Genomic DNA, 25,613 nt, shown 5'->3' on the forward strand with positions numbered 1-25,613 from the left:
GAACGGGATCCTCCGGGAAGCGCAGTCACTTTGCCGGAAATCGCAAGACGAGAGCGGGATTTGAGCAAACGACGGCTAGAAAAAATGAAAATCGGACCGGGAGGGTTTTGTCAAAAAGTGAAGGGAAATGGTAAGTTTCCCCGAAAACAAGCCCAAATCCTTTATATTTAAAAAGGAATTCGGTCCGGTTCGACCGGGTTCCTACCGGGTTCATGACACAAAAACGGTTTTTGCATGTACCTTCCCGGTCCACTCCGGTTCGCCGATTCTCTCGGAAAGTCAAACCTTGATAAAAACATCGGCTAAACAATAGATTTACTTTTTCATTCATCAAAAAAAAAAAAAAAATCAATTTTAAGGTCATAAAAACGAAAAGACCACCCATAAACCATGCTAGAAAAAAAAAATGAATGAAGCCAGGTCACTTGCTAACATTTTATTTTATTTTATTTTACTTTTTATGAAATAAGTCATTTGCTAACGTAACAATGGCTAATTATGCTCGAAATGGTTCTCATGGTCGAAGCCTTTCTCTAAGCAACACCAGTTCAAATTGGATCCAATAGACAAAGCAACTTCAACAACATTACGTAGGGGGTTTATTACTTCTACAAATACTAATAAAATAACAAATTTGACCAAATATTTAAATAATCTTCTATTATTGTTGTAATTAAGCTCTGACCTATTATGATTGTGGCATTTGGTCCCTAATATATTTGTTTGGAGTAATATTATTTTTCAAACTACTGCTTTTTGTAACATGTTAGTCCTTTTAAAAAAAAATTATCTTTTTTTCATGAAACTCAATACCCAAATAATTAGAAATAAAAAAAAATATTATAATTTTACAAATTTGTAATAAAACCAAGATACTTCTCTATGCCTTCGACTCAAATCTATTTAGTTTTTATTTAGTATTTTAGGTTCAAAGTATAAAATCAATAGATGTAAAAGGACTATAATATCAAATTATAAAAGTCCGTGGACTATTTGTGCCAGTAAACCTTAAACAAAAACCCTCGAAGGTTTAAGGGTTTGAAGCCATTTCAAGTTCCTCCTTCCATGCTTAAACAGAGACCTTGAGAGAAACCTCCAAAACCCGAATTCAATGTCCTCGGAATCGCGAAGAAGCTAGGAAACCTCACGGAGAAAACAGTCCTAGGGAGTCTGAGAAGATCGCTGTACACGAAAACGGACATCAATCGTGGTGGAGGAACATCGGCGACAACTATAGAGGAATTCTTTTCTCGAAAATAAACCAGCTGAGAGACCCTTCGATCAGCGGCAAAGAACGTATCGAAAATCAATGTCCAAGAGTTGCGAAACATCCAGGCGCTTCAGGTAAAGCTTCTGATTTGCTCGATTATCTCATAGATTTGGGAAGTTCCAAGTACGAAGTGAAATATGAAAGGAACTTTGAGTGAAGCCTGTGTAGTTGATAGTTTTTGCTGCTCATTTCCTTGCGATTTAATTGGAGTCCAGGATTTGTTACTTATGTCTGACTTTCGGATTTGTTGCCAGGGTTTTTCCATTCAAGTAGATGGATTAGGTCTTGTAATAACAATAATTCGTGTATCCAAGTCAAACACAAGAAAATTCTTACTGGTGCAACGTTTATTATTATTATTATTTTTTTTAAAACAGACATTGATGATATTGTTGATGATAAAATTGTCAAAAAAAACACCAAATTTGGCATATGCGCTCGCAAATGCTTACAAAATTAGTTAACAATATAGACGAATCTCCCATTCTTATAATTTCCATTGCATTATTATATGAGTTTTTACTCATGATATACGCACTTTCTAATGTAAGAACAGCAATAGAACCAAGATGTGTAGTGCTTACAATTATCCGTAAAAGATTAATCTGATCCTGTTGTAGATGTTGTTCTCTGTTCTTGTCTTTGCAGGTTTCTGAATGGTTGAGTAGCAAGGACACTGAGGAAATCTCACCTGCTGATTGTGCCATTCAACTAGAACTGATCGGCAAAGTTTGCGGTGCAGAATCTGCGGAGGCTTACTTCAATAGCATGAGCGGTGTAAACGAGAAGGGAAAATTGTACGGCGCTCTCTTGCATTGCTATGTGAACGAAGAGAGTCATGGTGATGGCAATGGAGCTCAGCAAGACCACCAATGACCGTATCATATATTCTCCGGACTTCAATTCGTTCAGGAACAACTACTTTTTGTTTACTCTTGCATAAGAGGTATAGCCCTTCTACTCGATTTGTTGCGTAATTTCATCTAAATATCTTTAGATAAGAAACTTATGATATCTGCTGATTTAGTAGATAATATTGTTATAAAAGCATATTGTGATATTGTTACAGTTTTTATTGCGGTATCTTTGATTTAGTTCATGTTATTGTGATATTTTTGCAGTTCTTATTGTTATATTGTGATATCTGCTGATTTAGATCTGAAATGTTATTGTTAGCAATCCTTATCAAATGTTATAAAGCATGGCTCATGAACGGCATGCTTCTTTTTGGCCGGAATAGTTGGGAAATATGTTACCCGTTATGGCGCCAGTCTGCGTAAGAAGAAGGAGATCTCTCAGCATAGGAGTACTTCTGCGGAAAGTACACCGTGAAGAGAAAGGTTGTCGAGATGCAAGGACTGTGGGAAAGTGAGAGTTAGATTTACTCTTGTTTTGTGGTCTTTGCTGAGCATAGAGAATAGTTTGAAAACAGTTTTGAAGGTGTTGTGTCCCTATTAGTTTCCTTCAATTCGAGAAGATATTCAATGTTCTATGGATCACAAATATATTTAGTAGTTAAAAAAAAATATTATGAGACGCTTTCAGCTGTGTACAAAATTGGTGTTGAAACTGAATTGCTTTTTGCGTTTTTTTTTTCAGCGGGAGATTGGCTGCAAGGTCCATATGTAAACTTCCTCTACAGTCACTACGGTTTTGGGATAGGTGAAATCGGAAAGTTCTTCATTGCTGGATTCACAACCCCGATGCTTTTCGACTCAATTGCTGGATCTCTGGCTGACAGATTGTAAGATTATGCAAGTCTGTTGCCATATGATAATATCTGGAGTTGGTATATGATGGATATTAAATGAAAAAAGAGGGCACCCGTGATGCATTGTATCATGTACATATTGAGATGCATGATCAAACACTCTCATCGGTTCACACTTTTGTCGGTTGGCCGTATCATCAGAGGAATCTCCGTGTCCCTTCTGTTTTCAGTTTCTGATTGGGTTGTTGAGCATTTCAAGGTAAAAGCTTATGATCTTGTTTTTTATTTTATCTAGGTATAGTAATAATCTAATTTTAAGTGCAGAGAGGTTATGAGCTGCACACAAATCAATTTTATTCTCAAATGCCACATTTTTGGGCAACGGTTTGGCTGCTATTTTTGCTTGGAAATCTGCTAGTTGAAACGCTTGGATTTGGGCCCGTAGCTGTTTTCTATGCCGCTTCATTCTTCCTCGCAATCGGAATGGTTGTGATTATATCGTCATGTGATAAAAACTACGGTGATGATTATGAAACCAAGGACTTGCTCACCCAATATCATAGCGCTCTTTTGATCTTTGTTTTCGGTAAAACTCTTAAGTGCTCTAAATTTTTTTATATAGTTCACTGACTAAATGGCCACTCGGCATAATAGTAACATTGTATTATTGTTAGTATTTCTCATCTAAACTAACGTTGTCTGTGAACTCAGATAAGAAAATACAAATGCTCTACACAATCCAGGCCTTATTCGAAGGTGCAATGTATACATTTGTGTTCCTTTGGACTCCGGCTCTGAGTATAAACCGCGAGGACATTACTCACGGCTTTATCTTCGCAACTTTCATGTTGGCCTCAATGGTGGTACGCTCGCTCGCCTCTCGCCTTATGAAAGTCGCGAAGATGAAGTCGTGAGGAATGTGCTCGCGGTTTTGACTCAGAGCCGGAGTCCAGAGGAACACAAATGTATACATTGCACATTCGAATAAGGCCTGGATTGTGGAGAGTAATGCTATCTTCTTATCTGAGATCATACAACTTTAGATTAGATGAGGAAGATTAACAATAATACAATGTTACTAGTATGCTGAGTGGCATTTTAGTCAATGAACTATATAAAAATTTAGTGAACTTAAGTGTTTTACCGAAAACAAAAGCGAAAAGAGCGCTCCAGTATTGGGTGAGAAAGTCATTGGTTTCATAATCATCGTTGTAGTTCTCGTCATAGGATGACATAATCACAACCATTTCGATTGCGAAGAAGAATGAAGCGGCATAGAAAGGAGCTACGGGCTCAAATCCAAGCTTTCAACTAGCAGATTTCCAAACAAAACAGAAAAAAGCAGCCAAACAGTTAAAAAATGTGACATTCGAGAGTAAAATTAATCTAGTGTACGACTCATAACTTCTCTGCACTGAAAATTAGAACACCACCAAACCTATAAAACTAACAAACAAGATCAGAAACTTTTACCTTGAAATGCTCTTCACTAACCCAGTCAGATGCTGAAAATAGATGAGACACGGAGATTTCACTGATAATACGACCAACCAACGAAAGTGTGAACCGATGAGAGTGCTTGGTCATGCAGCTCAATATGTACGTGATACAATACATCACGGGTGCCCTCTTGCAACCCCTAATATCCATCACATATCAACTCCAAATATTATCATCTCGCAAAGACTAGCAAAATTTTACAATCTGTCAGCCAGAGATCCAGCAATTGTCAAAGCCAAAATTCATTAAATCGCATATGCAGAAACACGAGCATTTTAGTCATCAATTACCCTGGGAACCTTGAGCATACTTCGGAGCTCACAACCTCATTTGGAGCTCTGTATATATTCTCATTCACAAACGCTTTAACTAGTCTCCACAACACATCTTGCAGTTCAGCTGCAGACTTGAAACATGTTGTCAATAGGCTCGTGGTTTTCAAGATTCAATCTGTCGACAAACTAAAAAATTAGAATGCAACAAGAAAATAATCAAATTTCGTATGATAATGAGGGAAAGTTCATTCCATTCTTTGAGCGTCTCACCCTCGCCTCAGGGTGTCTTCCACTTTATTGCTCTTCTCTCGATTTACTTTAATTGAATCCTTCAAACTCTTCTTCTCCTTGGCCAACTCTCCTCGATTTTGACCAGTTTTGGTAATCGCTATCTGTTTGTTAATTTACGTTTGCGGCCTTATAGCTCTTGTAATTATAGAATCAAGAAATCAGTGCTTAGCTTTCGTATGTGTTTATGAATTTATTCTTTTGGGTTTTTAATGTTGGGTTTGTAACGATGCTATTTCCTTCAAACTTTCGAATATTTTGATGGAATAGTTTCATATTTTCTTGATGTAGAGATGGATCCTCAACCAGACCCAGTCAGTTACATCTGTGGAGGTACAGTTCCTGTTACTTTTACTATCAATTTCCTTTTTGTTTGTTTAAATAATATTGTTGTTTGTTGCTATGATGATGATGATGATATTAATGTATGAATGGATGGCATTGCAATTTGCAGAATGTGGAATGGATAACACACTGAAGCCGGGGGATGTGATACAGTGCCGCGAGTGCGGTTACCGCATCTTGTACAAGAAGCGCACGCGCCGAAGTATGCCCTCTCTCTCTCTCTCACATTGTCATTTTTGCCATAACAAGTCCTCTTCGGGTTAAGCTTCTTGTCATATAAATGGTGTTGTGAAGGTGATCTAAGTGCAATACAATTCTCTCTCAGCTTGCTAGAACTCTATGCGTATTGCGCATATGATTCGATTTTTTTTTTTTTAATTATTTGTTTGGTTCTGCTTATTCTTTATACAAATATACGATTTTTACTCCTCAACATCGTTGCTTTATCGACTCCTTTTTGTGCCTCCAAAATTGAAACTGCTCTGCATCTCGGTCTGCTTGATTGATTGTTTTGCATTGATGATAACCTCTGTTCTTCTACCTTTGTTGTATTTCTTTCATTTCTTTTAGTCGTATGCAGTTAATTCAATAATGTATGTATAATTTCATTCCGTTTTTAATTGTTGATTAGTATAACTGATTCTAAAAAATATAACCTGTGACATTGACTTGAGTTGCAGTTGTTCAGTACGAAGCTAGTTGAAGTAGATATTTGGCGACAAGTTGGTGCAACAAATGTTTATGTGTGTGTTTATCTTCATATACTTCAAGCTTTGTAAAACAAAAAACAAGGTTTAATATGATATTTAGAGTAGTAGAGTACTGTAGTGTTAGTCCGTGGAATTTCTGTGTGAAGTGAATCTCGTTTCTCTGTGAATTGGAGATATGAAGTTTCTGGTTTTTAAAACCATTTTTTTAGTGTGATGATACAAATAATGGTCTCTCAAATCTCACGGATTACACCCATCTCCATTAATTTACATAAATATATCAAAGAAAAAAATTGAAATATCGATTTCAATATTTCATGACAAAATTACTAATAAAAAACGTTCATAAAAATGCCACTCAAAACAAAAATATGAACATAATTTATTTTGGTTAAGATTGTCAAAATAACAACGTAAATACATACTTTGGTTTCGAATATGACAAAATTCATATCAAGGGGTGACATGTTTGAAACGTTTCAATTTACCTCGATAACTAGTTCAAAATCAACTAGCACATAGTTTTTAATCACTCCCTCACTGAACTTTAAAAGTACCTATTCATGTTTAGTTGACCATTTGTGTTCATTCATCAAACAAAGGTTCAATCACAAGTGACATAAATATGAGAGAAAGACAACAAAAATATTCCCCATGATCTTCAGGGGACTACTGTTTTACTCTTATTTTTTTTTTCTAAATGTTTTTGAAATATAGAAATAAACAAAACTAAAATCTATCTTCTTCGGATGAAAAACCTAACAGAAGGTTATATCGAGCATTCGGCGCTATGAACCGGACGTGTATGTGTACCGCGTCTGTGCTCCGACGATAAGCTCGACAAGCTTCCCTGCAAATACATCAAATATTATATTAAAATAAAAAACAAACAAACATAAACTAATATATTAAAAAGAAAAAGTCAAACTAAGGGGAGACCTGTAAGAAGGCCAATGGCAGGTACGGGTTCCAAGATCTTCTCGGTTCTTTCCAGTCTTTGCCTGAGATGATTTCATAACCACAAAAGGTCAACATTACATTTGATATGTGTTTATATCAATCTAAAAAAAATAAGGAAACCCATCCATACCTGATATGCTTGATGAAAAACGGATCTCTCATGAGGTAAAACGCCCACAAAAGCCTCCGCCGTTTAATCTGATCACCGTGCCACGTACCAGGACAAGTTTAGCATTAATCACATCGATGATTCAGTATTTACGAAGTTATTATCATAAAGCCTTCAATCACTCACCTCATGATGTTCAGCCGAGGAAAGAAGAATCTTCTGTTTTTCGCCGTCCTCACGAGTCGTGACCTGCGAAAGAATTCCCATTCCTAGAAAGTCCACGCCCAACGACACAACCCACGGAATCCACGATCGGAGGCCGTACTTTCTGATGAACGCGACGTAAATCAACGGTCTCACGATGAACAATACTTCCCCGGATATATACAAGGCCCCGCGAAACCCCTTCTCGGCCAAGATTGTAGAAAAGGTCGGCCTTCCAAGCACTGAAGATGTCCGAATAAATAAATAAATACAGTAATAATGGCGAGATGATGGAAATCGGGTCAAGGACTTTACTCGGCGGTTCGATCATTGCATGTTGAGGGTGAACCCTTCGCAACCATTCTGGGTCGGAGATTGTTTTCCTCGCGTTTTCTCCGAAACTGTTCAGTGCATACATTGCTCTTCCTTCTAGATTCCTCAGATTCGACCCGGGTTTGCTATTCGGAGTGGAGTCTTTCATTTGATCGCCCTCGTTCGGTGTCTCGCCTCCATGAAGAAGCATCTTGTATCCACTATTCCGAAACAAAGCTAGTCTGACTGTCACCCTATATCACCAAAAGTCTCAACCAAATCATTTTCATTCATTGATAACAGTGAGTGAGTATTTGTTTTTACGGAAAGCTTCGTCCCAGTTTTTGACTCGAACCCAAGACTTGAAAAATATGTCATATAAAAACTTCAGGGGGGGACATATTATAATATATATCATATAAATTTGGACTGAATTGAAAAATAAGTATCATAAATTACACAAATATTTTATTTATTTTCCCTTGCTGGCTCCGCCAGTGCTCGCAACTTGAGTCACCTCACTCGGTCATAACACAGTGAATAAATTAACCTGCATGAGAAACGCGATGTCTCTTTACACTTACTTGGCGGCTTCCATGAGAGCAATGAAATTCCATTTCTTCTCTTCGCCGAAATAGTCATGAGCCGCAACTTCGACCAAAGTCTCCAATTCTTTCAGCGCAGAAATGCACAGCGAGTAGGGGAAAGAACGAGGCTTTTCTGGGCTGGCTTGCTTCAGTGGAGGACTTGTTTCGATTATATGTTGGTTTATAGCCGTGATTATTCCGAAAAAGGCAGTAACTGCAACACAATTACATACGCGTTGCAGCAGATTTTTTTAAATGTTACCAAAAATAAAACAATTAGAATGGCATTCTGATTGCTCATTCTGCGGACATTTCATAAAGTCAACACTTTTTTCTCATTAATCGAAACGAAGTTTCGATTCCTAATTATTTTCGTTCCTAGTTCATCCTAAAAAAACCAAGCTTTCAGCTTCAACAGATAACTATGTTAACTATGTTATCATTGTTCACTCTACATCACATTATAAGAACTACACACCCGTTTTTCTGATAATCAAACATTTCATTGATAAGCGATAAGACAGTACAAGATAATCGTGTATTCAAGAGACCTGTAACTCTCACAAAAAGGTTAGCCCTAACCCAAACTAATTCCCCCCTATGTGATTATTTTCAGCTTCTTATTACACACTAACAGTTGTTCATATTACTAATATAAAGCCTAAACAGCTAACTGGTTATTTCATTGCCGAAAATCCTATATAAGCTTCTCCAAATTATTTTTCGGGTTCGGAAAAGAAGAAGCCAAATGTTACCAAAGTTTCACAAAACCTGCTTCCGGTCCTATCTCTGACGTTGAAAATCGCTCCGGAAGAAGCCATGTCAAACCCTGCACACCAATTTCAAACACATTATTCCAATGAAATCACAATGTCAGATTTCGATGTTGAATATTTTTCAGCCCCAAACATAAAAGTAAGACAAAAAAAAAGAAACCCAAATATTCAAAATCAATCAATAGAACGGTATTCATTGAGTTAATCACTTGCTTAATGATCACAAACAGGACAATAACACAAGCACAACAGGAGATTAAAATCAATACTGAGCTTAAATTAATTGCACTTCATTTTACGCTTGAGCCAAAGCTTTTAGAATAATAGCGAACTATCAGTACATGAGAAAAAAAAATATATCAATTATGCTTTAATAGATGGATAAAATTGCAATGTAATGAAAGTCAACAAGTGTTGGAGAATCGGAACAGAAAGGAATCCAGAGAAACTCACGTTGGCCATTGACTCCAAGGATTGAACATAGTCCTTGTTCTCTCTCACCCATCTCTTATAACCCTCCATTGCTTCGTCAGATATTTCAAACCCTAGCTAGTTGACCCAAGAACGGTCTCAACTCATGCCATGAATGATGATCTTCAGCGCTTTTGGGAGACGGACAAAGATCCAATCTTCGCTCTTGGAGATTCTGATTTTATGTTTATCTCTATGATTTCTTTTTATTATTTTTTATTTTTAAAACCCCCCAATTCCCTTGTTATTATAGTAAACGGAACTAAAACAGTACATAAAATCAAGGGCGAATCGAACCGTAAACCCTCGCCGATAAATTTTACACTATTATTAAAACATAAAGAACAATCGGCATAACTAATCCTCTAATTAATCCTTTAGGATTAAATACATATTTTCACTCCTAGTTTTAACTATTATACGTGTAACGACATGTATCCTAAAATTCGAAAAATATCATCAACAACCTTAAAAATGTTATGAATGATATGGATACTCGTACAAATTATCATATTTACCATCTACTTAAAGCTGAATTTTCGGTTAACTTCAATTAACCATTAACTGAAATATATGGTTAAAATTAATTGTTAACCGAAATTGTAAATAGTACAATTAATTATAATTAATCGTTTTAACCGAAATTGTAAATAGTGCGCTCAATTGCAATTCACGAAATGGTTGAGCAATGGAATATTTAGTAACCAGTGCAACTTAATTGGTTCCCAAAACTTAATTGGTTGAGCAACGCAATTCACGGATTGGATAGCAGTTAATGGACTTTAATTCGTTTTTTTTAGTACGTTAATGGACTTTAATTCACACAACACATTTATTGTATATACTTTAACAATTCACACAGACTTTTACTCAAAAAAAAAAAAAACAATTCACATAGACTTAGCAACTATATATATTTAGCAATTAGTATAATACAATTTTAAACATAAATTCACATAGACTTAAATATAAAATTTTTCTTTAAACGAAAATTATATTTCACATAAAGTTTTATCACTTTTCCCACACACAATGAATGCATGTGTGGACCGTTTGTAAAATAAATTCAATGAATGCATGTGATTTCAATTATCTATAAAAAGAAATTTGTAACACTTTTTTTTTTAAAATAATCGGGTCTCTGAAAAAACCTCACCGTCCCCTAAAAAGGTGCGACAATGAGGAAAAAGAGACCTTCTTACTTCTTGAATTAATCAAAGCGGAAATGCCAAAATTATTCCGGACAAGGGCCAGAATATCCCCGAACTTACAAATAAAAATAAACATGCAGTTAAAACATTTTTACGAAAACATCAAGATTTAGCATAGGTCTTCAAATTTATTCGTTGAGGCCCCAATCGTTGAATGCTTCGACAAAGTCTTCCTGATCTTGCGATAGCTCCGACGGCATCTTTAGCTTTGCACGTTCCCAATCCTTGACGCACGCAAGAATCTTCACTATTTTTGGCCTAAGTCGTGCACGTCGATCGTCCATAATTCTTCCGGCGGAGCTAAAAGCGGCTTCGGACGAGACACTAGAGACCGGTACAGTGAGTACATCTCGGGCAAAGATGGATAAGATTGGAAATTGTGCCGGTGAGTCTTCCACCAATTGAGCAAGTCGAGTTGATCTAGTTGATGGTCAATGAATTGAGCGTTGATGTAGAGGTTCAACTCGTTTGAGTCGGTGGGAGTAGTTGGTGATGTAGAGCTTGTGGACGAAGATGCTTCGGCTCGTGCAAGGTTAAAATCGGTCCAACTCTTTCCAACAGGTGAAGTTGAGAAGTTTGGTATCTCTTGTACCGGTCCTCCGTACTTGTTCTCATAATAACTATAACAATGAAGTATACTTTCCCAGACACCATCATAGCTAGTAGTATAATCAAAGCCCATATTTTTGCTAAGCATTTGAAAGTATAATTTTAGACCTCTAAACCTAATGCGTGGATCTAAAATGAATGCATAACAATATAAGCTAGGCAAGGGAAAGAAATATTTTTTCCATACCTCCTTCATTTTTTGGACGACGGGGCCGAGGAGCGGATCGTTGTTGTATTTATGGAAGATGACACTCATCTCGTACAATTTATGTATGGCGAGAGGAGACGTAGGAGTTTCGTAAGCGGAGAGGTAGTTTGTGGCATCAAAAAATCCCTTAAGGAATTCACAAACGGCCTTCGCCACAATCCAATCGTCGTTGGTGATTACTTGACGTCCGATCTCGGCATGGTAAAATGATGTGAAAAATTCTTTGTAAGGAATGACTCTGTCTAACATTACATATGTTGAGTTCCAACGGACGGGCATGTCTTGCGCAATGATGCGTGGTTCGACACCATAACCTCTACAATACGCCTTCCAACGGTCACAGCGTGTGTTTGGGGTGTTCATTTCCGCCACGGCTTCTCGAATACGTGAAATGTGCGGCTTTAGAAGTGTGAGACCGGCTTGTACCATCAAGTTGATAATGTGGGTCGCACATTTTTGGTGGAGAATTACTCCTCCAGCATGGTTCCCAAGATGCTATCTCAACTCCGTTATTGCCGTGGTGTTGGCCGAGGCATTGTCCATCGTAATAGCAACAATCCGGTTCACAAGACCCCACTCTTCTAAATCCTCGTGGATGCGATCACTAATATTTTTTCCGGTATGGCGCATGTTCATGTGCTCAAACCCTATAATTTTTTTATGCAAATACCAATCTCTATCCACGTAATGAATGACAACACTCAAATAATCATTTTTGTTAGACGAGTTCCATATATCGCTAGTGCATGCAATGTTGTTTTCGGGCATACTACCTAATGTTGCCATATAAAGTTTCCTATCATGCTCATATAAATTCATCAAATCCAAAGTAGCCGTAGGACGAGACACGGGTTTGTAATTAGCATTAAAACCTTCTCTAACCATTTGCACAAAGTGAGGGTTGGAACATATCCCTAATGGTTGATCGGTAGATGCAATAAATTTAGCTATAGCTCGTCTACCTTTAACTTCATCATATGAAATTGTACTTACTTGATCGATTGACTCTCCACTCTTCTCATGTGAGCTTATATGATAGCGTAGTGACGACGTGCCTCCGCCGGAGTATGTAAGGATATGAGTACAAATTTTGCACTTCACTTGATGAACATATGTTGAACCGTCAGGGTACGTCGTGACGATCTTGTCAAATACTTCCCAAACATCCGATCGTTGACTCCCACTAGTTTTGCTCTTTTTACGCCGAGAGCTCATTGGAGCGGTGATGTCGAGTTGATGAGAACCCGTTGAAGATGGTGGTGTGGGTTGTTCGTAATTTTGTTGTTGAGGCGGTTGTTGTCGACGAGAATGATGTGATTCCGGCGTCGGGTTTGGTTGTGATACGGGAGTAGAGATTGGTGGAAACAATTGTGTCCTCGCCCTTCGAGAATGACTACGTTGAAATACTCTTTGTGCCATTTCTTGAACTTGTTGGGTATTGACTTCTTGAGGTAAATTATGCATGGTTGCATTGATTTCTTCAATTGTATCCATGAAAGCTAATGGGTTTTGGAATATAGGGGCATTGATATCAATATCATCGGGTGGTTGAGTTTCGGAATCGGAATGGTAAGACATTTTTTATATTTTGTGTGAAGTGGTGAAGTGGGTAATAATTGAGTGAATGTAAGTATTTATAGATGAATGAGTGTGTGGTTTAGTGTGTGAGTGTGTGGTACATTGTATAACCGTGTGTGTATAACGGCTACATTGTAGTATTAGACTTTATTTTTTTTTAAACAACACTACATTGTATAATTTAAAGTTTAAACGGTACAAAATTAAAGTGTGTAACTTTATTCAGAAAAAAACTGCTGAGCAGCCTACAAAGTACAACCTAGAAGTCATAGGTTCACAGTAAAGAAAGTGTTGTAGTGAGGAATTGTTTGTATTTATAGATGTTTGTAGTAGAGAATTGTTTTTATATATAGACGTTTGTGTGCAAATATGACCGTTTGTTACAATATGACTGAGACAAAAAAATGTACAACAGAAGAAATATCAATGACCAAATTAGACTTTGTTAGCTGAGCAAAAAAAAATAGATGACCGTTTGCAAATAAAGATAAAAACAAGTACAAAGAAAAGCAAATGTTTGTCATGCAAAAATATAAAAGTACAGCAGCCTACTAACTATGTCAGACTAATTCATTTTTCAGTTTCAACGTAGTGGGTAATTGTTTTTTTATTTTTTATTTTTATTGTTTTTTAACAGTATCAATTAACCTAGGTTAATTGTTTTTTATTGTACGGTTAATTTTAACCGATTATTTTCAATTAAAATTTAAATATAAATTTTTTCTTTAACCGAAAATTCAGCTTTATCTACACTTGTAAATAATTTTTACCACTTGTCATCTTCACCATATGTAACATTGCCTATAAAATGCATACTTCTCACTTTGTAAAATCTATCCCGGATAGAAGAAATTCACTATTGTTTCCTCTCATATTTCTTTAGCTATTTATACACTCCAGCTATCACATCCACCTTTGTCTCTCATTATATATTACTTATAATAGTTTGTTTAATAATCTATAAGTTGTATTTTATAACACGTTATCAGCACGATCAATCTATTCCCCAGCAGTTCAGAGCGTAGGTATAATTCTACAACATTAAATTATTATGACTATTATTTTTGTATCTAAATTATTATGAGTGTTATTTTTGTATATCATCATATTTGCATATACAGGAGGCTCTGTCACATCGGTTTTCCATTGAAAACGGTATTTCATTTGTCATTTTCCATATTTTTTTCATTCGATTTTTCATAAATCAGGAGGATCGAAACGGTAACGAAAACGGCATTTAAATCATTGGTTCTAATGCATGATAGAAAATACACATAGATACCAAGGTATTCTCATAATAAAAAAAAAGTTTTAAAAACGAAATAACCCAAAATGATTTTTATTCAAACTATTAATATAGAACACTTACACTTAAGCCCATTTCAATGAAAAAAAGAACTTGCTAACGGTTGAACAAGAGTAATGCACACACATTTACAATGAAATTATATGGAATTTCATTATGTTACTTCTAGATGATGATTTTTAATCCGAATATGAGTTTTTTTTTATGTTGTAGATGATGATTTGATGATGAATATGATAATTATGATGTTCTTGAATGGATGTTCTTGAGATGAATATGATGTTTATGGTGTTTAATGATGATGAATGATGTTCTTGAGTTGAATATGATGAATTGATATCATGTATTCGTTGTATGAACTATAAAGTTTGAACTATGAAAAATATGTTTATTTTTGCAAAATATTTGTATGAACCTTTCGGTTTCCTATATTTTTTTGTCAGTTTTGTCTACGGTAAGCGGTTTCTTATCGGTATCGATTTCCTTTTTTGTCTGAATACCTATCGGTTTTCTTTTCAAAAGCGGTTTACTCCCAAAATTGAAGTCTCGGTACGATAACAGTATACCAAACCTTATACCAAACCTTGATTACTGCTCAAATAAAAGTAAAAAATTTGATTTAAGCCAACGTTTTTTCAAAAGAATTTGGAATAGTCCAAAAATATGAAAAATTCGTTCTATGGAAACCTACCATATTCAAAGTAGAAACAATATATTCCATTTTCTCCAGAGAGCGAAGGTATTAGTATAAATTAATATGACATAAATCATTCGTTTGTCGATTAAATAATCGAATTTATAAATTAAAAATAAAAAACAATTATGTTTTACAATTGGCGGGACTGAGTATTAATTTCACACACAAAATTTCCGACGGGATTGGCGCACCTTCTCCGACTTTTCCGACTCTGGTTAGCTCTGACATCTCCGCCTGAATGTAAATATTCCTTTCCGTTGTTAGTTTGATTTGATTTGATTTGCTCTAATGACTTTATTTATTTATTTATTTATTATTATTTTTTTTATTCTGATGTTGGTTGGTGGTGTGAAGCTTGTTGATTTTGTTGCTGTTGTTGTACGAAAGTAGCGACAATTTGTGTGTAGTATTAATGCACCTTAGATGTTTGTGAAAATGCCTGTATGAATTTGTTTGCTTTAGTTTTAGATAGTTCATGATATGTAAATAATTACACCTTCGTTGAGTCTATACAAGCAATTCATCATTTTTAATATATATTCGGTACTTAATTCAAATTTACTCGAGAAACGTGGTGGTGGCAAATAGATTTGTACTAGAGAAATTTCATTTCTTAATTAGACTCAAAGTTATGAAAATATCTCAATTAGACTCATTAGTTCAGAAATATCTAAAATTAGACTTTTGTACCAATTTCGGACAAAAATACTCTTTCAAGGTAATATAACCATTTTTCACTTCACTTCATTCTCTACTTCTTTTCATCTCTCATTCTCTCTCATTTCCTCTCGTTTTCATCATTTTCGAGTATCCAATTCATTCAATCCCGTCGAAATGGGTTAGTATGCTCATTCATTCATCTTTTATAGTTATGTTGATATAGTTTGTGTAGAAAAAAAAAGTTGGTAGATTTAGGTCAAAGAACCCGGAATTTAACGTTATTTCCGATGAAATCCGATAGTTTAGGATGAAATTTAAGTACTATTTCCGATGAAATTCAAGCTAAAATTCCGACAGGATCCGACCGGATCTGGCAGGATCTGGCAAGATCCAGAATCCGACAGGATCTGGTAGGATTTGGCAGGATTCGACCGGATCCGACAGACTGCCAGAAATCCGACCAGATCTGGCGGGATCCGACAGTGTCCCATGAAAATGAAAAAATCCGGTATTTTTTATTTAATGTATTTATATGATATTTCTTGCAGTTTAATTGATGGTTAACGGCACATGGGAGAGAAATGGACACTTATACGTGTTCAAAAATGCAAGAACATTTCCGCTTGAAGTTTCGAAAGAGACGACGTACACGGGGTTACTCTCACATAAAAACGTCAATTGTCCTAAAACACGAATTATAACAAGATTAATCGCGTAATATATAACAAATAATTTAAAAAATCAACTAATAAATTATTAAAAAAAAACAAATATCATTCATTCATTCTTTATAACGTAATTCGACCCGGAAAATTACTCTCACATAAAAATGTCAATTTGTCCTAAAACACGAATTATAACAACATTAATAACGTAATATATAACAAATAATTTTAAAAAAAAAATCAACTAATAAATTATAAAAAAAATATCATTCATTCATTCATTCTTTATAACATAATTAATTTTCTTTGCTTAAAAACATAACTAAAATCTGAAAAAAAAAAAAAAAAAAAAAAAAAAAATTGAAAAAACAGTGTCGGGAGGTCGGATCTCGTCGGTGACGGTCGGATCGTCGGATCTCGTCGGAGACAGTCGGATCCCGTCTCCTTGAAGACCGTCGGATCCCGTCGGATCTCGTCGGATCCCGTCGGACACGGGTGTTGAAGGCCGTCGGATCCGGTCGGATCTCGTCGGGTTCATGTTCAACCAAAAAATTTCAGAAAATTTGACAACCCTAAAACTTAGTTTTACCTCTAAATCACATATAAATCAACTTAAATAACTATTTATCTTGTATTATATCATCCTACACAACTAAAACCTTGAAAAAACATAAAAAAAAAAAATTTATAGTGGTGGTTGAGTTCTTGAGTTCTTGAGAGGTTGAAGATGATGGTGGTTGAAGATGATGGTCGGAGACGGTCGGATTTGTGGATGTGGTGGTGGTCGAGTCTCGACGGATTTTGAGAGGAGATCGTCGGATTTTGAGAGGAGAGGGGGGGCGGTTTTTTTTCTTTTTTTTGAGAGTGAGTGTGAGTTGGAATGAGAAAGAGAGGGGTTTTAATTGGTTGAGGGTAATTTTGTCCAAAATTGAAACAAAAATATAATTTTGGATATTTCTCAACTATGAAATCATATTTTCATAACTTTTTTTTTTGTCTACAAAATGAAAATTATTCAAATAATAATCATTCAAATTATTTTTTTTTTTAATCATTAAAAAAAAAAAAATCATTCAAATTATTATTATTATTATTAATAATCATTCGCACATTATGTAAATAATAATCATTCAAATTATTCGCACATCATCCGCACATTATGTAAATAATAATCATTCAAATTATTATTATTATTATTGTTGTTTTTTTTGCAGTGTAAGCATAGGTTTTAGGTTTTGTGATAGAGTGAGAGATTTGTGTAACAATGGAGGACACGTCGTTGTTGGAGCTGTGCGTAGAAGAAGACGTTGTACAGACCTTATGCGGCGCCTCGAATTCGTCCACGCTCGAAGAATCGCTAACGGCCTTGACGGAGCTCTCCAGAACCGAAAATGGCCGCGCCAATCTCGGCCGCCAAGAAATCGGCGGCGCGGCCATTAAACTTGTCCAGTCCCTTCCTTACCCCTCCGGCCGCGAATTACTCTTCCCCTCTCTCCGTCTCCTCAGAAATCTCTGCGCCGGAGAGATCACGAACCAGGACTCCTTCGTGGCGCGAAATGGCGTCTCGGCCATCTCCAACGTGCTCAAATCTGCGGTGTCGGAGGCCGATCACGGAATCGTCCGAGTCGGGCTTCAGATTCTCGCCAATGTGTCCCTGGCCGGGGAAGATCACCGGCGAGCGATTCGGAGCCAGTTTTTCCCTCGGGAGTTTCTAGCCCTAGCCAGAATCCGAAGCAGGCTCGTCGTAGACCCGCTGTGTATGGTTCTCTACGCTTGCTGCCATGGAAGCCTCGGATTGCCTATCGCCAGGGAAATCGTGAGAGCTGCTTCTTTAGGTACGCCTTTTTCTTTATCATCTTCGCGCTGTATTCTGCGCTGTGTGGGGATTTTGATCGCTTTCTGATCTCACTTAGTTGGCTTCGGAGAAGATTGGTTCAAACTTCTTATATCAAAGACGTGCTTAGAACAGCCTCACTTGTCTCCATTGCTCTCTGAGCTGAGCTCCGAAGAACGAGCCTTCCTTCTGAGGATCGTGTCGGACATACTTAATGAACGGCTCGAAGAGAGAGAATTCTCCATCTCCGACGATTTTGCGACCTCCGTTCTCGAGATCTTCGAGCGTTCTGTTGCCGACTCTGCAACGGACTCGACGACAACCGGCTCTGGGCTTCCGACGGGTTCCCCGGAGATCGACATTCTCGGATACTCACTGACGATACTGAGAGACATCTGCGCTCGAGACATCTCGAGCCCGAGCGCGATCGATGCCCTGATCTCGTCGGGACTGGTCGGCTCACTCCTGAGCCTGCTCCGCGATCTCGACCCGCCATCGACGATCAAGAAGAGCCAAGACGGAGCGTCGAAGAAGCGGTGTCCGTACAGGGGTTTCCGAAGAGACATCGTGTCGGTGATCGGAAACTGCGCCTACGGAAGAAGGAAGGTCCAAGAAGCGATTAGGGACGGGGACGGGATTCTGTTATTGTTGCAGCAATGCGTGTCCGAAGAAGAGAATCCGTTCTTGAGGGAGTGGGGAATTTGGTGCGTCAGGAATTTGTTGCAAGGGAATGCCGAGAATCAGCGGGCCGTGGCAGAGCTCGAGCTTCAAGGCTCGGTCGAGTCGCCGCAGCTCGCCGGACTCGGTCTGCGAGTCGAGGTTGATCCAAACTCCGGCCGGCCAAAGCTCGTGAACATCCCATCGTCGATGCCACGACAAGGTTCGTCGGTTTAGTTACAGCTCTTAGGCTGCTGTCATATTCGTATACATTGTTCACTGATTATCTTAAATGTGAAATTCATCTTATGGTTCTTTTTTTTTTCTTTTTTTTTTTTTGGGTTCTGGTCCCTTAACGTCTCTTTTGGGATAATTGAAGAGCCCGAAGCTACATTTTTGCCAATTCAGGGGAAAATGTGAAGAAAAAAGTAAACTTTGTAAGCATAATAAAAAAAGAAAAATTATAGACAAAGCCGGCTATATTGAATTATTTACACAACAAAATAATGTATAATGTACAATGTCTATACCTGCAATACAACAATAACCTATAACGATGTATCTGGGGTTTTTACTTATAAAATATAAAAACCTTATTTCTCTCTTTATCAACCCCAAGCGTTAAAAAATAAGTGTAAAAACAGATAAATAAATAAAGGAGGAGAAATTCCTTCCTTCCTGTTAGTAGTCAAAGTGATGAAAAATCAAATGGTGAGATTTTCTTGAATGGCAGTGAAAGAGCCGACTATATTTCCTCCGACATCGGGAAAAGTTTCGTGGCCCGGAAGGGGTTTGACTTTCCCTTTCGGGTCAACGTAAACAGGGTATTTGAGTAAATGACCTCGCATCTCGGTCACTTCATCAGCGGCAAATTGCTTCCAGTTCTCCTCGCCCATCGTTCTAACTTTCCTCACGCAATCGATGCTCTCCGGTTGCGTGAAGCAATCATCGATCATCCCCAAATGCTCTGCCCACAGCGACATCCTATACCCATAAATCTGCCGCCACACAATCAAATCACAGATTCAATGTTATAACGTAAAAACACCATTAAAATGCAATTAGGATTTTTAGTGACCAAAATGACAGTCGTATAATAGTTAGTTGAGAGACTATTTGGGGGTTGAAGCCATGCAAGTATTTAGTACCTGTCCGAGGGGATTGCAGAGTTTTCTGGCCCAAGTGTGGTAGGGTTGGTACGCTCCCATGGCGATCTCTGTGTCTCTCGTGCCTTCCATGGAGCGCTGGTTGATGTTTGCCGACCCGATAATTACGTACTCATCGTCCACCACCATTCCTTTGGAGTGAACGTAAATCATGAACCTCCGGTTCTTCCGGCTCAGAGCCTGGAAAACACGAGCACAAAGGCATTCAGATGATGAATTTTTTTGTCGTTCGATTTCTGGACATTTTGATTCATACCTGAGGAGTGTTAGCTGGGACGGGGGGGCTAATGTCGTTGCTTCCATCAACGGCCTCGCGATTTCCGAGACAGAAGAAGTTCAAATAGTCTTGCGGCGTGTATGTGCTGTCCAGCCCCGCTTCCACTAAAGCCTTGGAAATCGTCTCGTACATCATTTGCATTGTCTTGTTCTGAACCAACAATTACAAGCACCACAATTAATGTTGCAACGCTATGGATCTTAATATGCACGAATGAAATCGTGAATCTGGGCTATCATTCTGGTCTCTTTAACTATTATTATTATTTCTTTAAAAGAAAAATGGTAGGCGAGATAGTAAATGGACTATTTTCCCTAGAAAGTAAACAAACCCACCTGCCAAAAAAGAATCCTCTGTGTAGCAGCGCCAGTGGGGACACCCTCGGGCCACATCGGAATCACAACATACACCGCAAATCTCTCATTGGCTCTGATTTTCTCGGCAATCTTCAGAGCAATTTCCATCGGAATCAAATTATTCGCACCTGAGGTAAGAACACACAGTTGAATACATGTATGGTTATTAAACTAATGAACACAAGTGTTGGGAGTGTTCAAAGGACGATAATGTTTCTCACCCAAGTTTTTATGGTTACTCCAAGCATAAGAGGACCCGATAAAATACTGATTCTCAACGTAAATGTAATGCTGGGCCGAGCGAATGGCCTTCACGTAAGCTGTGTGAATACTCATGTCTATCAACACATTCTTTCCACACACCAGGTTCTGCAAATAGGGAATATCGACAATATAACATAATCTTCACACACACACAAACACAAAAGTACTATGGGTTCGATTCCCACCTCGCTCGTGGCTTTTTTTGGATCCTTGGTGAACGCGCTGACTGAGCTTGAATCAATCGATCGAAATATCTGCATGGACATCCAACCATATGATATCTTTAGAAGAATAAAAAAAATCATCATGATTCCGAATTAAAAACCATCATTTTCTTATTCTAGTTTGCAAAGATTTATGTAAAAGCACGGTAGTAAATTGAGTATCATGCGAGTGGCATAATTTTAGCCTCTAAACAAATTTTTGGAGCAGAATGATCATAACTTGCACAAATTAGTGTAACGACTATTTGCACGAATGAAAAAGAGAGTGGTAAACTTAAGATGAGTGTTACAGCCCGGGATTCGATCTCAAAATGGGAGCTTTGCCAATTTTTCACTGAGCTTAGCTTCCCCTCTTTTGCGAGAGACTAAACTTTTGGTGATTGATTCTTGGCTGGCTTTCGCATTAATTTAGGGCCTCTTAAATAGATCAAGGATTACAACCTAACGGGCCGGCTCAAAGTCATAAACCTAGTGACATAAGTAAATCCTAATGAATTAATTAAAATTCAGAATAACAAAAAGACATGATTCAAAAACCTAATTGCATAGTTTAGAGCCCCAATTCCCTAATTGAAAACCCCTAATTTCTCTAAATACGCAACAATGAGTTACCTGAACATGCCAACCTTCGGGATCGTGATCGCTGGTGCAAGCAGACTCGGACATTGAAACGATATCCGGGATCCTTTCGAATCTAAGCAAAGCATCGTCGTGAGCGTTCCGCTTCAGTTTCGACATCCCTTGCGGCTTTGAAGCCTTGAACCACCGTTGTTCGAAGTTTGTCAGAACATCGTACGCCGCGGGACCTTCGATTCTCGAGTGCAAGTCGTGCCACGGCTCTCTCGGACAACCAGCAACGCTCCCCTGTTCAGAACTCACATCTTAACAATTTCATATCCAACAAATAAAAAGAAAATTCTCACCATAACTTCGATCGCTATGTAGATGAATTCTCGGCCGCTCCATAGTTACATTCATTTATTTATTTCTGTAGGGAGAATCTAAGGCTTGCAATTACCGTAAAAGTAGGGTTGTGGTAATCGTCCTTGTGCAGAGTTTGCAATGACCTAAGCAAAGGATGGCTCGGCGTATCGTATCTTCCATCGCATAAATCGAGTCCTCCGACAAAAGCCATTATTTTTCTTCTATTATGGCCAGCATCAGCGTCGACAATTACAGTTTTCTGATGGTGTGTATAGATTGTCTCGACTTCCTGGGATCATAAAAAAGAACAATAAAGTCAACACAAAAGTTCAAATAAAAAACTATAGCAAAGGAGTTATAGAACTGACATTGTGCACTGTTCTTTTTTTAGGATGAGAACTAATATTACCAAAAATAAAAATAGATGTAAAGCTAGGAAAGGTAAGTAGTTTTGTCTAACCCTTGACTTCATCCAACTGTGTCGTTTTCCAGCAGTACGGGGACAAAGCAGAACTTGAACCGATGAATGCTTGAAAAATCGCCGAGTTTCTTCATCATGGGTCGCCATTATCCCATCCTGTGTAAGTTTTTTGGATACAATTGAGCAATCAATTCAAACAAATCAAACAAAACAAACAAAAAATAGTTTGGGGAAAGGACATTAATTTTGAGTATCTCTGAGGTAAAAGATTATATCAAGCAAACAGAAGTAAAACCTAGAAAATGGTTGTCAATCTATGATTCCGGAAAGAACCTCTGAAATTCATTGATAAGCTGATACAAAATACAATGATGATAGCGGGGTATCCGAGAGACCTCTAACTCCCCTAAAAGGAATTTCTTTATTTCCTTCCCTCTACACTCTCATATAATTTGCCACCTTAATTCTATCTATTTATAGACTAAGATATCATCAATTGTATTCTAAAAACGCCGCTTAACTAATAGCTATTTCCCTAAGATTCTATCAAATTCTTTCCAAGTCAACAAAACCGCAAAAACCCGGTTAAAAGTGATACAAAAACGTAAGGGCCAATCAGAATCACTGGGAAAAAAAAAATGAATCTAATGAGGAGAGAACACTTACAGTTTTATAGCCCAAAATGTTGCGCGAAGTGGGATCATCCCAAATAAGAAGCAGAACCCTAACTCCTTCCTGGGACTTAGACCTCAAAATATCCCCCAAGGTGAATTTCGCGGCCTCCGAGCTGGTATCTCTGACGAGCTTGACATTGTGCCACACGGACCAGCCCGTAATGTAAATCAACTTGCGCGCCTGCCTGATCGCGTCAAACATGTCTTGCCAGCACTTGCCGTGGGCGTACGTGAAACCCCCGTCGAGCATCAGCTCGGGAAGCGTCCCGTCCTCAACGTGGGCGTCCTGATACAGAGTCACCCTCCCGCCTTGCCTGAGCGGGAAGTACGTCCCGGGGACCCCCGAGTAATCGGGTCCCGCCCCGACCCCCTTGTGGTATATGCTCAGCCTCTCCATCGGAATGTACTGGATCGAGAGCCTCAGAGCCGCCCCGGCCTTGCAGGGCTTGCCGTTGGAGCTCAGGATCGGGTAGATTCCCTCGATCCGCTCGCCGTAGCAGAGTTGCTCCACCGGGATCGCCACAACCCCGATGAGCTGCGACCCCACGACGTCGCTGTCTTTCACGACGAAGTGGACTTCGGAGGCGCTGTGGGCAACGGGGACGTAGAAGTGCTGCTCCCAGACGGGGTCCTCGGAGTTGCTGATCACGAAGGTCCTCGCGATCACGGCGTCGCTGACGGCCACGGTGACGTAAGGGTCGCTCGTGATCTTGTTCTTCACATGCCCCTCTATCTTGTTGCTCACGTTCATGGGGAGCTTCGAGAACACGTCCCCTATGGTCTTGTGGAACATGTCCATGTTCGGGAGGTTCTTCGCGTCGTGGACCCAAATGTCGAGGCACCCGTGCAAGAGCAGGACCTTCAGGGACCCCTTGTTCTGCTGCGGGACGATCTGCAGGCTCTGGCTGTGCTGCGACCCGTTGAACGATCCCGACGGGGAATAAGGTGGGCGGTGACTCGGCGACCCCACTTGCTCTGAGTAGTTGCTCCCGAACGAGCTGTTCGGGTACCCGTAAAACTCGCCCCTGGGCCCGCTCTGGGGCGAGCCCGGGTACAGCGGTGGCGAGGCGGGCGCGGAGGGTTTGTATTGATTTTCGGACAAGTGCACGCTGCTCAAGAGATCGTCCAACGGAGGGTAAGCTGAGCTGGCACTGGACGGCGGCCGAGGCTCGTAATCCCGGGGCGGGGGAGGCGGGATATCAGCGGGTGGGTAGTTCAAGTGCCCCGAGGCGGAGCCGTATTGGAAGCTTTCATGGTGATGAAAGCTTGGCTGAGGCTGGTACGGATACGGCTGTGGATTGGGGGAAGGGTATTGAGAAGGAGGCGGTGGTGGGTATTGCGGCTGATAGTTCAAGTGGCCCGAATGGGAGTTCTGAAATGGTGGCGGTGCTTGTGGGTATGTTTGGGCTGAGAATGAATGTGAGGGACTGTATGGGTAAGGATATGGGTACGGTGGCTGTGGTGGTGCTGATGGGTATTGATCTGAATTCGGTTGCGGTGGTGGTGGTGGGTATTGTTGATTTGGTGGAGCGCTAGGAGGGTATGTGTATGAGTTTTGGTATGGGTATGAATTTGAAGGCCCATAGTTGTCCATTCTTAGTCAACGCTGTGAACCAAAAATTTATATCCTTCTCTTTTTGTCACAGCAACACCATGAAATGGATTATTAAAATCGTGGTTCTGTATCAAAAGAAGGTTTAACTAGATCATCCAGGTGGGTTTTATTTTATTCTGACTCCTGCCCCGAAAGATGAGTGCTTTTTATATTTTTATAAGTTCTTCCTTTCTGGGTACGGAGATTGTGATGAAAGATAGAACAAGCCAAAAAGGAACTGAATTGAATATTAATTTGAGGGAAAAAAAAGAAGAGATCGTGAAAGGGGCTGGGTTTTCTTGTGTAGTTAAACAAAGAATGAACCTACGTTTCAACGAAAAAGAGAGATTGAGATGAGAACGCCGAATCTATAAAGATGTTACCTTTTGGAAGGCTTAATGAAGAATGAGCCAATACTGAATCGAATTGACCACTTTGGAAGCTTCAAAGAAATGAGGGACAGGCAGGGGAAGAGATCTTGCTTCAAGGTCTACATTGACAACTACCAAGTCTTGTTTTGCTTATACATTGACAACTTCCCAGCACTGGCTTTTCCCGGTTTTAGGTAGTAAAATATAATATAATATTACCTATTTCTTGCTATTATTATTTGCATCAAAATTACGTGTTTTAAAGGCGTAACAGGTCACCTAGGTGATCAATATTTCTCGTATATTTTGTTTGATTAAAAAAAAAGACTTTTTTAAGAAATTTCGTCATTATATATAATTTTGTTTTTTGTTCATTTTTTTGGCATCAGGTGTATTTCA

The 25,613-nt window shown here is 38.7% G+C and overlaps 4 protein-coding genes across 9 annotated transcripts; 2 read left to right on the top strand and 2 right to left on the bottom strand.

Annotated features, from left to right (window-relative positions):
- Window positions 1-1,027: 1,027 nt before the first annotated feature.
- Window positions 1,028-5,822, top strand: LOC149401800 (uncharacterized). Of its 6 annotated transcripts, none has more exons than XR_016296656.1 (6): window positions 1,028-1,344; window positions 1,891-2,216; window positions 2,511-2,638; window positions 2,870-3,014; window positions 4,697-5,377; window positions 5,499-5,822. XR_016296656.1 is itself a non-coding variant. In XM_089613035.1 (6 exons), the coding sequence occupies exons 3-6, from the start codon at window positions 2,620-2,622 to the stop codon at window positions 5,651-5,653; spliced, it is 279 nt and encodes a 92-aa protein (XP_089469161.1). In that variant the 5' UTR covers window positions 1,028-1,344; window positions 1,919-2,216; window positions 2,447-2,619; the 3' UTR covers window positions 5,654-5,822. The 6 variants fall into 6 exon arrangements, 2 of the variants coding, with proteins under 2 accessions (XP_089469161.1, XP_089469160.1); XR_016296658.1 differs by having other exon boundaries at window positions 2,870-2,932; window positions 5,336-5,377; XM_089613035.1 differs by having other exon boundaries at window positions 1,919-2,216; window positions 2,447-2,638; window positions 2,870-2,932; window positions 5,336-5,377.
- An 843-nt stretch (window positions 5,823-6,665) lies between these two features.
- Window positions 6,666-9,761, bottom strand: SSE1 (shrunken seed protein (SSE1)). Its single transcript, XM_089613917.1, has 8 exons — window positions 9,501-9,761; window positions 9,043-9,100; window positions 8,269-8,485; window positions 7,688-7,938; window positions 7,355-7,614; window positions 7,190-7,257; window positions 7,039-7,100; window positions 6,666-6,949 (listed from the first exon to the last, which is right to left on the bottom strand). The coding sequence occupies exons 1-8, from the start codon at window positions 9,567-9,569 to the stop codon at window positions 6,888-6,890; spliced, it is 1,047 nt and encodes a 348-aa protein (XP_089470043.1). The 5' UTR covers window positions 9,570-9,761; the 3' UTR covers window positions 6,666-6,887.
- Window positions 9,762-17,622: 7,861 nt separating this feature from the next.
- On the top strand, window positions 17,623-19,327 carry MEE50 (ARM repeat superfamily protein). The gene is made up of 2 exons (XM_089610629.1): window positions 17,623-18,287; window positions 18,366-19,327. Exons 1-2 carry the CDS (start codon window positions 17,717-17,719, stop codon window positions 19,178-19,180), a joined length of 1,386 nt encoding a protein of 461 aa, XP_089466755.1. The 5' UTR covers window positions 17,623-17,716; the 3' UTR covers window positions 19,181-19,327.
- A 77-nt stretch (window positions 19,328-19,404) lies between these two features.
- Window positions 19,405-25,388, bottom strand: LOC149401803 (phospholipase D gamma 1-like). The gene is made up of 10 exons (XM_089610628.1): window positions 23,242-25,388; window positions 22,615-22,731; window positions 22,249-22,443; window positions 21,843-22,094; window positions 21,192-21,260; window positions 20,964-21,111; window positions 20,722-20,870; window positions 20,366-20,536; window positions 20,092-20,289; window positions 19,405-19,941 (listed from the first exon to the last, which is right to left on the bottom strand). The coding sequence occupies exons 1-10, from the start codon at window positions 24,841-24,843 to the stop codon at window positions 19,648-19,650; spliced, it is 3,195 nt and encodes a 1,064-aa protein (XP_089466754.1). The 5' UTR covers window positions 24,844-25,388; the 3' UTR covers window positions 19,405-19,647.
- Between the last annotated feature and the right edge of the window lie 225 nt (window positions 25,389-25,613).

This window comes from Urtica dioica, chromosome 4 (genome assembly GCF_054948205.1).
Source record: "Urtica dioica subsp. dioica isolate 48M chromosome 4, U.dioica_male_clone48M_v1_H2, whole genome shotgun sequence".
In the NCBI taxonomy this organism is placed as follows: Eukaryota; Viridiplantae; Streptophyta; class Magnoliopsida; order Rosales; family Urticaceae; genus Urtica; species Urtica dioica.

Bases quoted from the DNA above. Each gene is read 5' to 3' on its own strand.
- SSE1 (XM_089613917.1), bottom strand. From the start codon at position 9,569: ATGGAGGGTTATAAGAGATGGGTGAGAGAGAACAAGGACTATGTTCAA. The intron at 9,101-9,500 runs GTGAGTTTCTCT...ATTGGTGTGCAG, and splicing joins CCTTGGAGTCAATGGCCAAC to GGTTTGACATGGCTTCTTCC. The intron at 7,939-8,268 runs GTAAGTGTAAAG...TTGGTGATATAG, and splicing joins GCTCTCATGGAAGCCGCCAA to GGTGACAGTCAGACTAGCTT.
- MEE50 (XM_089610629.1), top strand. From the start codon at position 17,717: ATGGAGGACACGTCGTTGTTGGAGCTGTGCGTAGAAGAAGACGTTGTA. The intron at 18,288-18,365 runs GTACGCCTTTTT...GATCTCACTTAG, and splicing joins CGTGAGAGCTGCTTCTTTAG to TTGGCTTCGGAGAAGATTGG.
- LOC149401800 (XM_089613035.1), top strand. The intron at 2,933-5,335 runs GTGAAATCGGAA...TTCTTGATGTAG, and splicing joins TCACTACGGTTTTGGGATAG to AGATGGATCCTCAACCAGAC. The intron at 5,378-5,498 runs GTACAGTTCCTG...TGCAATTTGCAG, and splicing joins AGTCAGTTACATCTGTGGAG to AATGTGGAATGGATAACACA.
- LOC149401803 (XM_089610628.1), bottom strand. From the start codon at position 24,843: ATGGACAACTATGGGCCTTCAAATTCATACCCATACCAAAACTCATAC. The intron at 22,444-22,614 runs GTTAGACAAAAC...TTATGATCCCAG, and splicing joins ACAGTTGGATGAAGTCAAGG to GAAGTCGAGACAATCTATAC. The intron at 22,095-22,248 runs GTAATTGCAAGC...AGTTCTGAACAG, and splicing joins ACCACAACCCTACTTTTACG to GGGAGCGTTGCTGGTTGTCC.